Below are 14628 nucleotides of genomic sequence, written 5' to 3' on the forward strand. Positions count from 1 at the left end.
TTTTTGAAATCACAAATAAGGTGGAATGGTAAATTACCTCAAGAGTGAAATTAAGATAAAGAAGTCTCTAAGTGCAAACTGTAAGCAATAATTATATCTAAAATAACTTTAATTAAATCTTACGTATTTGCCGAATATAGATGTTAATTCCTTGCACCAATTTAATATAAACAGTCTAGTAGCGTCACGTCTTCATCTTAATCTAATTGTAAGATGACGAGACAATTTTTATCTGCATGAATAAATTATACTCTAACAGTAGATTTATGGTTCAAAGATACACAAGGCCAGTAAACATTACTGATATGAAAATAATTAAACAATAATCGTTTAATATTGAGATAATTGAAATAAATAATCAAAATGACCATTAAACAATTAAATAACCCAGAGTGGAATAATTATCAGCGATATAAATTAAATGTACATAAATATTATCTAGTGAACATAAACTAAAAACATTATATATTTTGCAAAGTATGGGTGGTAATGATGCAACAAAAGTAAACTATATAATGTAGAAAGAGAATGTAAGCAAATAGTTTGCGCGAAATATACTATACCCGGAAAAACAATTTTATTTTCAAATTACGTGGATGCTAGATTATTCATTGAAGCTTTTTGCATTTCTAAGCCAAATTGGGCTTCAGAGTGTGGTGGTTTTATAGTAAAAGCTTAGGCTTTGAAACCTTAAGTTTCAGATTCTATTACCAACTCAGGCAGATATTGAGAAATTACCTGTATTACAGAAATTCTAATATATAAAATATTTCAATTATTAATATTTCTTAAATGTATATTTTCTGTTCAAATATTTTGTATGAAAATTTCACATTTGTGATTGGCCTGTATATCAAAAACATGGCAAAACAGCCTTGGTCCCAATGCCTTGTGCATATATTTGCCTGAACGCCTGGCAGGCTTATAAAAAACTAATTGCTTTTATATTGTTGTTTTTTGAAACGTTGTATAATATATCACAATTTTATGATTTTCCATGGTAAAAATTAAGTGGTAGCTAAGCAATAAGAGTTTGCTCTATAAAATCTGATAGATATAAGATAATGAATCGCTAAGTTCAAATATTTTAATATAGTGGATTATTTACTTAGGTGGTTGGAAAGCAGTTTCAAGCTATTACTCGACAATTAGTTTCTAACTATATTAGCTTATAAAATCAATGTTTAAGTAGAAGTTTTCAACGAAATATTTGATACATACCTAACTTACTGATTATTATATTAAACGAATAGGTATCAGCATATTAGTTTTTATTAGTACCGGGATACCTTCTGATGATCTTCTACATTAGTTCTTGAAAAAACAAAATAAATAATTATCACAAATTTGAAATCAGACTAATATTTAAACACTAGAGCTGGTCATGGCTTAAAAATGCGGTCTAGCAAGCACTGGATATCTACCTTAAATTTGTAAAAGAAAAAGCAAAGTCTAAAAAAAGCCCGAAGCCAGAAGAAATATCCAAGTCTAGTATACATGAAATATAGTATTATTATAATACATTAATACTTGCATTTGTACTTGTGCAAAAAATCAAGTATCAATGTAATTAATAAATAAAATAAAGTTAGATAATATTTAGTTAGATAATTTAGATGTAACGATAATTAATATAATATTTGGTTAGAATACTGATTTGACTCATCTAGATACATACGAAGAATTTATATATAAAACAGTAACTTCACCTTATTTTTGTATGTAATTAACATTTTTGAATAAAAACAAAAAAAAGAAAATTGTAAATGTTCGAGAAATGCTACAGTCTGTACATGTAAAGTAACGTATATAATAGGCGTTGAACCCACGTAGAAATTGATTGATTAAATAAAAAACGTAATATCTCTCATCAAAAAATACTATTATATTTATATATATATATATATATATATATAAAGAAATTTGCTGCGTAATACGTTAAAATTTTAAGCTCAGAGTAAACTAATAGCGCAAACCAAACAACCAAGAGATTTAGAGTAAATTCTACAAATCAAATATGATAATAATCATTTCTATGATGGAAACAAACAATAATTAAAAAATATAAAATAAGATTTCTGCTATTTATTGCTATCTTTTCTTATCAACAGACTGTTTGAGAGCTCTCATTGTATTAAGAGATTGAAAGCCTGAATTAGTTCAGTCATTGTTCTCCATGTGCGCACTGCGAAAAACTTGCGAGCCACATGTTCGAAAAATAACCGTTACAACAGAATATGTAGGAGTCAGTGGGCATATTTTCTAATACTATAGTAAAACATTATGTGAAAAAATACTTGAAATATTAAGAGTTATATTGTATGTGATTTTAGGTAATTATATAAGTAGTGATTTATAATCAAATTTAATAAACAAAATTATCGTCAGTTTTATGGGCGTTTACAACGAATTGGTGTATTAGAGTAGAATAGGCTTATTACGAAAAAGCAAATTACTTATTAATACTAATGTGCATAATCTGAATAAGTATGAAAAAATAATTTTATTATATGTTAAAAATAGCTTTATATTTAGTGTTGTATCGAAAATGAAACTTATCTTAAAAACGTTTAGCGCTAAATCAAAAAAAAAATCAATAATGTGCAAATTGTGTTCTGATGAAAAAAGTTAAGAGATAAAAAATTATATTTGTGATTCTGTTTTAAAAGACAATAAAAACCAATAAAAATCATTATGGCTATTATATATCACTATAGCTATTTTCCTATTATCGGGTAATTTCATCATTACATAGTGTTTCGAATAAATATATGAAGTCAGTAATGTTTGTATAATGGGTTATCAATTTCAATAAATATGAAATATTTAGGTTTTATGAAAAAATATTTTGTTAAGGTGCATATTATTTTATAATGTATAAAATGGTAAAAATATATTTTAAACATGCTGCACTTGCATAAGATGCAATTATATTTTATTGTTTTGCGCTGCATAAAAGCAATTTGAATTGTGTAAAGATGAAAGGACTAACAAAATGTAGAAATTAGATAAGAATCATTTTTATAACTAACCAATCTAAAATTTGTATCATACGATACCATACTCCTATTGAAAAAATATTGTATAATTTAATATTATATCTAAGGAGTAGGAAGGTAAATGAGAAAAAGTTGAGGTATCAGTTAAGTTAAAACATTTTACCGAAACAGACAAAGAACCATACTTGTATAATCAAGAAAGTATTGTGAACTATAGTTTAAAAATATAAATATATTTCCTAAGCTATAATTCTTAATCTATAATTATTATCAAATTTGAATCGCATAATTATTATGAAGATGATCAAATCACATAAATATTACCAGAAGTATATTGCAAAAAAATACGCCATGAAAAATAGTACAAATAACAGGATTTAGCCACGCACAACCACTCACTAAATATGAAAATGAACCAAAAACAACTAAAATGTCATAGACTTTCAAAAACACAAAACATTTTATCTGAATTTTCAGAAAACATTAATACTACACATTTATTTAAGAAGTTGGTAGAAACAACTCAAAATAGAAGCTTTTTTATTCTAGGATTACTAATTAAAATGGGCAAAAAAGATGCAGCGTTTGATACGGTTCTGGAGTCGGTAGGAAATGATGGTCCATTTCAAAGACGCTTCAATTACATGTACAATGTCGCATTTGCTTTATTGGCAGTTATGCCCTGCATGAACATGATTTTGGCCATGACCATACCCGAACATTGGTGTCACGTACCAGGAAGAACGAATTACAACTACACAGAAGAAGAATGGAAAGAAATAACACTTCCAAAGTAAGCAATCATTATATCATAAAATAGATAAATAAAATTTTTTAATAGTAAAAAACGTAGAAATAATCTCATTGTCGTACTCATATAATAATTACTTCAAATAACTAAAATATAATAAACCCGTCATTCAAAAAAAGAACATATAAATTGAATTGAAATAAGTGTTAAGATGAAAATAAATAGTTATATTATTGTCAGAGTGATTTTATTCACTCATTATAAAACATAGGGCTGGCCCGTAGGTAAGCGGTTCGATACCCACTTCGAGCAGCCTGTTGTCAGGCAACATTGACAACGACTTTCTCTTGGAAATATAGATAGCAATATGTTTCCAACTGAAAATAGCCCTCACCCGGCATTGCTGCACCATACTCGCCCTATTACAGAAATTGTAATAATAATTTATCATACAGAGATGTGACAACTGTTTGGGTTGCCATCTGTCAAACACACTAGTATTAAGTCAAATCAGCAAAACAGCTTATAGGACTATTGGGTTCTGATTGCTGTTCAAAAATAAAATAAAAAAAATATATTAAGCATTAGAAAGTAATGAACTCAAAAGGGTACGAAGAAAAATATTACTATTTTTATTTCTTCTGGGTATTTTAAATACTAATGAAAATCAAATAATTATGAATATCATCATATCCTGTTTGTCTTATTATGAGTAAGCAAAACAGATAATACTCATTCTTTTGAAATCGCGATTAAGTTATTATTTGTTTTTGAAAACTTATCATATGTAGGTGTGCATATAGGTAACTGATCTCAAATACATTGCTACTTACATTATTTGAACTATTACAAAAAGTTTTATTTCCTTCATAAAAAGTTAATTAACTTCCCGTAGGGTAAGTTATTGTAATGGGCCGAAAATCTAAATAGAAATTTTTTCATTTCTCGACGTTTTGAAGGTTTCTGAACATTTTGGCATACCTCAGAAAAAATGGATGTGTGTGTGTGAGTGTGTGTGTGTGTGTGAGTGTGTGCGTGTATGTATGGATACAATTTTCCTGTCACGTTTTCGGGCGCACGGATCAACCGATTTGAATGGTTCAAAAAACATTCGATTCCTATTGATAGGGAGATGTGCTGATTAGTTTTTGGCAAAGGCAGGTCGAGCAGTTACGGAGATAAAGAAGAAAGAATGCAGAAAATAGAAATCGAGTTTTTGAGAGAATTGGAGCATCCGATTTGAATGATTTAAAAAACATTCAATTAGTAATGATTGCTAGAAGTGTTTGTTAGTTTTTGGCAGAGGCAGGCCCAGCCATTTCAAAGATACGGAGCAAAATGTGCAAAAAATGATTGTTTTTGACAGAATTAAGCGTCCGATTTAAGTGATTCAAAAAACTTTCTGTTTATCTTAATAAAATAATTGATTTTGGAAAAAAAAATTTTGTTTCAACTTTTTTTTTCATTTTTTTTTATTTTTTTTTTGTATTACCAAAATAATTCATATTTTATTTTTAATTCTGACCGTAGTTCTAATATACTTCAAACAAATAATTTCAACTTTGCAATTCAGTCTATATAATTCTTATAAATATTAGACAATGTTACAATATTTCTAATAACAATCTATATGAAAACATTCAGTATTCCTCGAACATTGCGTTACGGTACGGAAAGTTCCAGCAATTTGCCTCAAGTCACGATGCCATACACACCACTAGTTATTTCTTGATTCACTGCATTTTCTTTTCCAGGAATATTAATAACAAAGGTCAAGCTTCCTACAGTTCTTGTGAAATGTACAATATTACAGACTGGACAAACGTTCATCCAAACCAGAACTACTCGACTATAAGTAAGAGTGAATTATATAAGTGTAATTTGGTACATCTCACAGATCGATTATCAGATATTATAGGTTTTCATAAAAAAATATTTCAGAATGCCAGCATGGATATGAGTTTGACAGAACCTGGTTTGAATTGACAATACCGATGCAAGAAAATTGGGTATGCGATAAGGAAATGAGAGTAACAAACTCTTTAATAATCGGCCGAATAGGTGAAATGTTTGGAGCTCTAGTGTTTGGACAATTAGGAGATGTGTGAGATATTATTTATTTTATTTCATTCAATATTTTCATAGATTGTAAGAAAACCTTTTTCCAACAGAATAGGAAGGAAACCAGTATTTTTTCTCAGCATGGTGTTGATTATCGTAGGAAAAATATTCAACTTATTTCTTACTAGTTCATATTATTGGTATGTATTTGGATATGTGGTGACTGCACTGCCGCAGATGTCTTTATACCAGACTGTTCTTGTCATAGGAATGGAAATATCCACAAGGTAAACTAAAATTTAATTTTAATATTCAGTCAAAGTGATAAAAGTGACTTCACATGCTGCAAAAATTTTTATAAAATTTAAAGTACTTAGTGAAATTAGAAATGATCAAAATAATATATCTTGAAATAGAGTTTATATGAATTTATCAATCTCTATAATTATAAATAAGTATTATTTATCATTTTCTTATAGTGATGAAAACTCACATGTCGCTATGTTACAAGGAATTGGATGGACATTTGGAATTTGCACAATGCCGCTTTTGATGTGGTGGTTGAGAAATTGGTTTGATTTTGTTCTGGTTTCTTCATTGCCATTTGCAATATTTTTAATTAATAACAAGTAAGTAAGTAAATAATAATAATAAACAAGTAAGTAAATTTAATGTATATTTTTCTAGATATATGATTGAATCACCAAGATGGCTAGCAAGCAGGGGGAAAATGAAAAAATGCGAAAAAACTTTACGCACAATTGCCAAAGTTAATGGTGCAACATTAAATGATGATGCATTAGAAATGCTAAAAGATTATTCGTCTGAACCTGAACATGTTTTTGGAATGATGAGTTTATTCACAAGCTGGTCGCTCGCCAAGAACACGATAATGTTATTGATATGCTGGTAAAAACTTAGGCACTAAAATATGAGATCGAAGCTAAGAAGTAGTTTTACAAAATATTTTTCAAAAATTACAAATTTAAAATTTGTTGATCAAATTTTATATATAGATTTTAGTTAGGAACATATTTAGAAATGTTTTAGTGTTTGAAAAACTGAACGAATTTAATTGTCTAAATATTTCCAGGATCGTTTGCGGTTTAAGTTACTTCTTACTGTACTTAAATGTAAGTAATATGGATGGAAATCCATTTCTGAACTATTTGTATCAAGGATTCGCAGAACTTCCAGCTTATCCAGTTGGAAAATTTGCAACAAACTATATCGGAAGAAGATGGACTGCATGCATGGCATTTTTATTAGCATTGTGCACGACTCTACCACTAATCTACACATCAACAGGCAAGAAATCGAAAAAAGTACCGTAATATTTTTAAAAAATTAAAATTATAAATCGATTCAAATTGTTGCGGATGAAACTACAGTTAAATAATGTAACTAAAACGTATCCAGAAGAGAAGCTACAATTAATAAAACTTGGTTATTTGTTATTCAAATGTCTGCTTTTGAATTTTAAATACTTTTCTCAACAATTATTGAAAATGCCCATAGAACTTATACAAAAAGTTTAATATCAGATTAATCTTATCATCCACAGATCCATCAATGCACATATTTACAAGCATATTTGCAGCAATCATCAAATTTTGTGTCAGCGTTTCCTTCTACGTTCTAATGGTTCAAGGAGTAGAAGTATATCCTACATGTCTGAGACAAACAGGAGTAGCACTTGGTGTAATTTTGGGAAACGCATCCAGTATTTTGGGTCCTTATATTTCATATTTGGTAAGAATATTCAAGGAGATGTTACGTATAAATAATTATTTCAATATCCCATTTGTTGTAAGATAATTCAAATAACCAACTATAATGATGATACCGGAAATTCTGAAAATTTAGGAGATTTTGAAAATACTGAATGCATCAAATCATTTATCTAATTTCAGGGTACCACATATGATGTACGATATCCGTATTTGTTTATATCACTTATGATGTTCTCGGGGTTAGTGGCGGAGCTACTATTGCCTGAGACCTTACACCAAAAGTTACCAGATACATTGGCGGAAGCACAAATTTTTGGAAAGTCGCAGAAATTTTGGACGTTTCCAAGAAAAAATACATATAAGTCTGAAGAAGAAAAAACTCCACAGAAGAGCTGATAAAATTATATATTTATAAAATTATCTCGTGTAAATTATGTATGAATAATATAAGCATTTTTTTTACACTTACATTTCATTCATGGTATTATAATTGATTCAAATCGACTTTGAGTGTGACAATGTTAGGTTAAGTAAATAATCAATAAATTTAAAGTAACTTTCAGAATCACTTATTGATCTAAGTTAAGTTATATAAGTTATAAGTATGTATAGGGCACCTTATTATCAGTGCGATACTAAGTACATTAAAACTATTCATACTTCAATTTTTTACTTCAATTTTATTTATGTTTGACTGGATCTGTTACGTTACTTCTCTTTATTTTTAGGAAATTTAAATATAATTCGCGTGATTGAAAGGGCCATATACTATACTTTTAATACTAGAGCACATGATGAAGATGCTCTATAAGTTGAAAATACTAAATATTTTCAAACAAGAGCTGTACTATAATATACAGATTGACAATATTCTTGTTGACAAAAAAATATTAATGAAGACAAAAATCATATTTCATTTTTAACTTCCCGTAGGGTAAATTATAGTACTCGCAAGAAAATCGAAAATGAAAATTTTTGCATATCTTTACGTTCCAAAGGTTTTTGAACATTTTAGCATACCTTAGAAAAAATGGATGTATATATGTGTGTGTGGGTGTGTGTGTATGTTTAGATACAATTTTTCACGATTTTGGGCGATTCAAAAAACATTTGATTGCTATTGATAGAAGATGTGCTGATTACTTTTTACTCAGTTTTTAAGAGAACAAAGCATTCGATTTTTATTATTCAAAAAACATTTTACTTGTATTGACAAGATGAAGAACTGATTAAATTTTTGGGAAGGCAGGTCTAGCGGTTATGGACATTCAATGAAAATAAGTTAAACAAATGTCATTTGCCGGTCAAAAATGTTTATTGGGACTTATGCACATCAAATTATCAGATATTTTATAGAGATTTTAATAAGGTTTACACATTTTGTGTAGTTTTTGTTTGGGTTCCGTGCCAAGATTTTTAGTTACGGTACGGGAAGTTCAAGCAACTTGCCTTAAGGCGCGATGCCTTGATCCCGACTAGTTGTTAATTGCAATGGAGCAATGTCGACACAAATCTAGATATATCATACAATACATAAAAATTACGAGGTACTTAATACAAATTATCACGTAGACCATTGCTGATTCGATTAAAAAAGTCTAAATGTATTCCGATACTGGGATTATTTTAATAAGTTAATTAGCAAATAGTAGTAAAGTAAATTTAATTTTTAAAGTTCAAATGACAAAAATTAAAATTACATGTCACATTTATATCATGAAGTCGATAATTTGACTAATCAAAAGTCGATATTCATGTAATTTTAGCGATTTTTTTTCTTCGCTCAATTCAAAATTAGAAGTGTACAGAGCAGAACCTAATCCAATTTCGTACAAGGGCTTCCCAGGAAGATGCCAGCACACAATAATATTGAACTGTCACTTTGACAGCACAAGACCTGTCAAAATCAATGCCCAAGTTAGGCAAATGTGAATAATCCAGTTATAGTTTACGATTAAACAGTAAACTAATTATACAGTGAATGTATTTTTCTACAATAAAATTGTGCACGTCTTCTAACATGACTGATTTACTTAAATCTTTAATACTCGTATCTGAAAAGGCAGCAAATATCGCAAGAATATGTAGACAAAATGAATATTTATTCAGTAAATTAATCGAGGAGAAAAAGAACGATGCAAATCCAAGATTTTTTCAGGACTTTAAAACATTAGCAGATGTTTTGATACAAGAATCAGTGCGACATGATATTTCCACTAAGGTAATGCAATATTGTCAGTTTATCAATCTTAGTTCGACAGTGTTATAATCTAATAATAGGAATCCTTATGTCTAGAATGATTTACTAACAAACAATGTGATACATTTTGTAAATCGTTCTTAATTATGAAAAATAACGATTTAATTCTGTTCATCCCGATACATTAAAATATTCATCACCGTATATAGCTAATCGTCTTTATTGGCAATGCTATTGTATCCAATACATTTTATTTTCACATTCTATTTCAATCTGATCCAATCATGGGGGCAAAATATATTAATAAATATATATAAGAATGACCCACCAGTGGGCACTCAATTCAATATATATATAACTCAATTCAAAACTATTACAAAATATTTCCCTAAAAATTTATATGGTTAAAAGCTATTGTAATAGCTAATAATATGAAAATCATAACATTTTTATTATTCCCTAGTACAAATGAATAATATTCAGTTTCCAGTAATACAATTGTAAATATTCAGTTTCCAGAACTCCACGATTTCATACATGGAGAAGAGAATAATAAATTCAGTAACACTATGGGTGAGAGTATTATTGTGAGTGTTAAAGAAACGGAAGCCGAAACCAGTGCTCTCTTACAAAAGGTGAATAAGCTATCCAAACACTAGAGAATTGTAAGCATGTATAAAATAAAAAGTTAAATTTAGGTATGTGATGATGGACCATGTGCTGAAATATTAGCAAAAGAAGTTCATAGAGAAATAACTCACGAAGACATTGAAAATAGCACTAGTCATGATTTTCCAACATTTGAGATAGAAAATATGAAGGATATGGCTATATGGATTGATCCGATAGGTGAGAGAACTAAATTAAAATGTTGCACAAAAAGTGTTCATGTAGAATTAGTTTTTAAAAGGTCAGAATATAACCAATATTAAATACCAACATTTATGATTAGAGGCAATTTGTCACTTCAAGCTCACTTAAGACAAAATAATTTTATACTACAGTGCACTTTTAAGTATCTTGAAAGTTCTATGAAATCATTTCTAATAAATCAATACATAACATATGATAACACTGCTTTAATTTCTATTTTTTTTAATTGCATTTGCTTATTTAATTTATCATACAATAAAAAGTAATGATTATATTATTTTTAATTCAATTATATAATTTATAGATGCAACTTTAGAATATATACGAGGAGATCAAAAAGAAAGCAGTTTAAAAGGAGTATTATCAAATGGTTTAATTTGTGCGACTGTTCTGATCGGTGTCTATAGTCAGAAGACAGGTGAACCGATACTTGGAATTATAAATCAACCTTTCCATACCTTATCCAATGAAAGGTTAGTAGTATTAATGTAAATAAAAATTTACATATATGCTGAACATTTTACCTTTTTATTACTAATTTTACCAAGATATTAATTGAAGTTATTATAAAATATCGAGATTATATTAATTTATTAAAAAAAATTTCTTTGTTTTGCTATCTTATAAATGCAAAGCACTTTTATATTACTACTGCATCATCATGTGTTGAAATTTTCTGTATGATTATAATTTAACATAAGCAATCTACATAATTAGGTATACCAGCAAGATTTATTGGGGAGTAACCTTCGACAAGACGAAAAAGCATTCTGAACACAATATCAAAAATGATATCAGACAAAACTTAACATTTGCAGTCAGTTCCAATGAAAATGAAGAATTAATTAATTACCTTCAACAGCATGGTGTCTGTACTGTCCCTCTTGCTGGAGCAGGGTACAAAATACTTAATGTTATTATTGATAATTGTGATTGTTTTATTTTGTCAAGAGGATCAACATACAAATGGGACACATGTGGTCCCCATGCAATATTAAGAGCGATGGGAGGTGGAATTATACAGTTTGCACCAACAGTATCACAAAGTATGAACTCAGAAATACCAAATGATCTTTGCATCACATACAATAAAGAAAATAAGAATTCAAATGGATTAATAGCTTATAAAGATCCTAAAAAATTGCAGGAGCTTTTAACTATGATGTGCAATAAGTACAATAAATAAGCTATTGAGAACAAATCTATATTTGTTGAAAAAGTAAGTTTGTTATAAGATAACATATACATTGTCAGGAAAAAATGGATGGAACGACTGCCATTGATATCAGTGTGTTACTTATATACATGATACTTAAATAACTTTTCGAATTCCTTGAGATGAAGCATTTATATGTAGATTCCAATAGTTTTAAATAATTAAGAGACCTGATCAGAAATAATAAAATAATGTATATAAAAATTGAGAAATATTATGAAACGATATATGAAACTAGGTAATTATAGTCATCTTAAGTTAATTACCTATAATGAAAATTATTCTTTTCAAAATATTAATATATTATAAATATGAATATATATATATTTAAATTATACAACGTAATTTGAATAATGAAAAATTATGTAAATAGAGATTCATACATATATGTACGACATATTTGTGAAATAAAGTATTGATGTTATATAGCGGTAAACTGAATTTTGTTACCCAAAGTTGAATTTTTTATGTCATATATTCTGAGAGAAAGAAAATAAAATGCTACTCGATTTTATAGATTTATTCTTTGACCATATTGAAAGCAAACTGTTAGATTTATATTCTTGTAATTTTTAGAAAATCTGAATTTAAATTGTTAGCAACTAAACGAAAAGTCCTGCATGTGTTAATAAATGCATTGGTTACTTGCTACACTGCATAGCAGTAGAAAATTGTAATATCAATTTCATAATAATATCAAACGTATAAAATTTTCATAATATATTTGAATAATTTTATCTGATCACATTAAATATATGTTAAGATACAAGATTACTGTACTTGGACCAAAGATACCATTAAATTCATAACATAAAATTATGCGAGAAAAATTTTGCTAGAAGATGCGTGTTATAAAAAGGTATTTTTCAATATTATTTTCAAATAAAATCCTGACCAAACATCGGCAAGAAAACAAATAAACACTATATTAGTAGCTTTCGACTTTTTACTAGTGCATGATGACCTGACAAATTGTGGGATAATGATGAAATATCATTTCATCAGATGTGAATCACAAAAAATTGTGTATGACAACCATCAAACAAAGGTGTTCAGGATCAATCACTGTGTCATGTGTGGTCAATAAATGGTGAAGTATTCTTTGCCATTAATTTGAAATAATAATTGTGACCAAACATCGACAAGAGAACAAATGAACATTCCATTAATAGCTTTTGAACCTTTAATAGCATATGATTATCTGACAAATTATGAGTGAATGTAAATGAAAAATTATATTAATAAATGTAAATTATAAATAAAAGCTGTGTAGGTCAATCATCACACAATGTTGATCAATCGGAATTAGTAACTATCAATCCTAATACACAAGGGAAGCAATAAGATTCTGATGAAATAAATATAACAAGCTAAATTTCATCATTTATTTACATAGTGTTATGTTAGGTTGCAATAAAACAATATATTGTTTACGACAACTCACATACACATATTGAATGTTCAGTATAAGTTAATACCATAAATAATTTTTACAAACACAACGCTTTTTTTTTTTAAATCGTTCATAAAAATCTTGCAATCGTATCAAAATAAATTAAAATGAAAGTAAATATGTAGTCAGCAAATAACAGGCATATATTTTTCAAAAACAATCAAAGACTGCATACCTCTAACGACCACACGTTTCCTTTGCAGGTTATGTTTATTTTATTGATCACTTTAGTTCCTAATCACAAAATCACGCAAATTATTTCAAATAGTACGTTGAGAGAAAGTGATACATTGAACATAAGAAATAATTAACGTTTCACATTAATAAAAACACAATTCGATCGAACTTTTTCTTGCACTTAATTGTATAACTGTTTACAACAAATAACGCACAAACAATGCTCCAGCACGACCAGAGCACAACTAAAAACTGAACTGAAGTGCGCAACGCAACGCAATGCTAAATTTCAAATTCAGTGATACCACCATAGATAAAATAAGAGAACCACTAATAAATAACGGTATGACATGGGTATGACTTCACGGTGTTACCCATGTGTTAGCGATGTCATGTGTAAGTTTTGCAAAATAAAATAAAATATATTAACAATATATAGTGGCAAATATCAAACTTTATATCATAGTGTGTTCAATATATGTAGCTTTTAATTAATTAGTGAAATAAATGTTTAAACAAACCGTATTACAAGATGATTATAAGTAGCATTTTGCCTTAAGACAAGTTGCATGATCTTCACGAAATGCGTATATAATCAGCTTAATCATTAAGAATTGAGATTAAGGTATTTATATGAAATTAGTTTAACTGTTTATTTCGAAATTTGAATTTTCGCTTTAACTAATAATTAATCTATGCCATTTCCAATTGACATCTTTGAAACGTTCTTATAATTCCTATAATTATATAAATTAAATTATTTGTTTAACGCTTATCATTTCATCAAATTTGGGTTCTCAAAACGTAATTTATTTAAAAATGAATGTAAACTGTAATCCGTAGTACTTATCTACGGAACGTAGAACGATTTGGCATAGATTCTGATTAGAATCGCTAAAGCGGGGGACGCAATTCCGAATATTGTTGAATTTTTAATAATAATTTAATCGCTTATCCTAGGCCTATAATAATATATAAATTGAATTATTTGTTTGACACATTTCATTTCATCAAATTCGGGTTCTCAAAACGTAATTAGTTTAAAAGCTGAAATCCGTAGCACATACCTACGAAACGTAGAACGTCATATGAATTGGCAAAGATTCTGATTAGAATCGCTCAATCGCTGGACGCAATTCTAAATTTTGCAGAATTTTTAATAATA

At 28.4% G+C, this 14628-nt stretch overlaps 2 protein-coding genes across 2 annotated transcripts in view; both read left to right on the top strand.

Moving 5' to 3' along the window:
- LOC113385937 (solute carrier family 22 member 5-like) overlaps nt 1–7940 on the top strand; it is a 35589-nt gene extending 27649 nt beyond the window's left edge. The window contains exons 3-10 of the mRNA XM_026623757.1: nt 3549–3792; nt 5505–5605; nt 5692–5854; nt 5922–6098; nt 6499–6720; nt 6905–7119; nt 7376–7563; nt 7725–7940. Coding sequence (XP_026479542.1) covers nt 3549–3792; nt 5505–5605; nt 5692–5854; nt 5922–6098; nt 6499–6720; nt 6905–7119; nt 7376–7563; nt 7725–7940 — 1526 coding nt within the window. The remainder of the gene's footprint in view (nt 1–3548; nt 3793–5504; nt 5606–5691; nt 5855–5921; nt 6099–6498; nt 6721–6904; nt 7120–7375; nt 7564–7724) is intronic.
- Nucleotides 7941–9509: 1569 nt separating this feature from the next.
- On the top strand, nt 9510–11803 carry LOC113385938 (inositol polyphosphate 1-phosphatase-like). Its single transcript, XM_026623758.1, has 5 exons — nt 9510–9765; nt 10257–10379; nt 10443–10593; nt 10922–11090; nt 11335–11803. The coding sequence occupies exons 1-5, from the start codon at nt 9526–9528 to the stop codon at nt 11801–11803; spliced, it is 1152 nt and encodes a 383-aa protein (XP_026479543.1). The 5' UTR covers nt 9510–9525.
- The last annotated feature ends 2825 nt before the right edge of the window (nt 11804–14628 follow it).

The sequence above is a fragment of the Ctenocephalides felis genome, unplaced genomic scaffold (genome assembly GCF_003426905.1).
Source record: "Ctenocephalides felis isolate EL2017-DRISC unplaced genomic scaffold, ASM342690v1 CF-g0.4_SCAFFOLD_03571, whole genome shotgun sequence".
Lineage (NCBI taxonomy): Eukaryota > Metazoa > Arthropoda > Insecta > Siphonaptera > Pulicidae > Ctenocephalides > Ctenocephalides felis.

Coding starts and splice junctions, on each gene's coding strand:
- LOC113385938 (XM_026623758.1), top strand. CDS start 9,526: ATGTATTTTTCTACAATAAAATTGTGCACGTCTTCTAACATGACTGAT. Junction 9,766..10,256: donor GACATGATATTTCCACTAAG/GTAATGCAATAT, acceptor GTAAATATTCAG/TTTCCAGAACTCCACGATTT. Junction 11,091..11,334: donor CATACCTTATCCAATGAAAG/GTTAGTAGTATT, acceptor CTACATAATTAG/GTATACCAGCAAGATTTATT.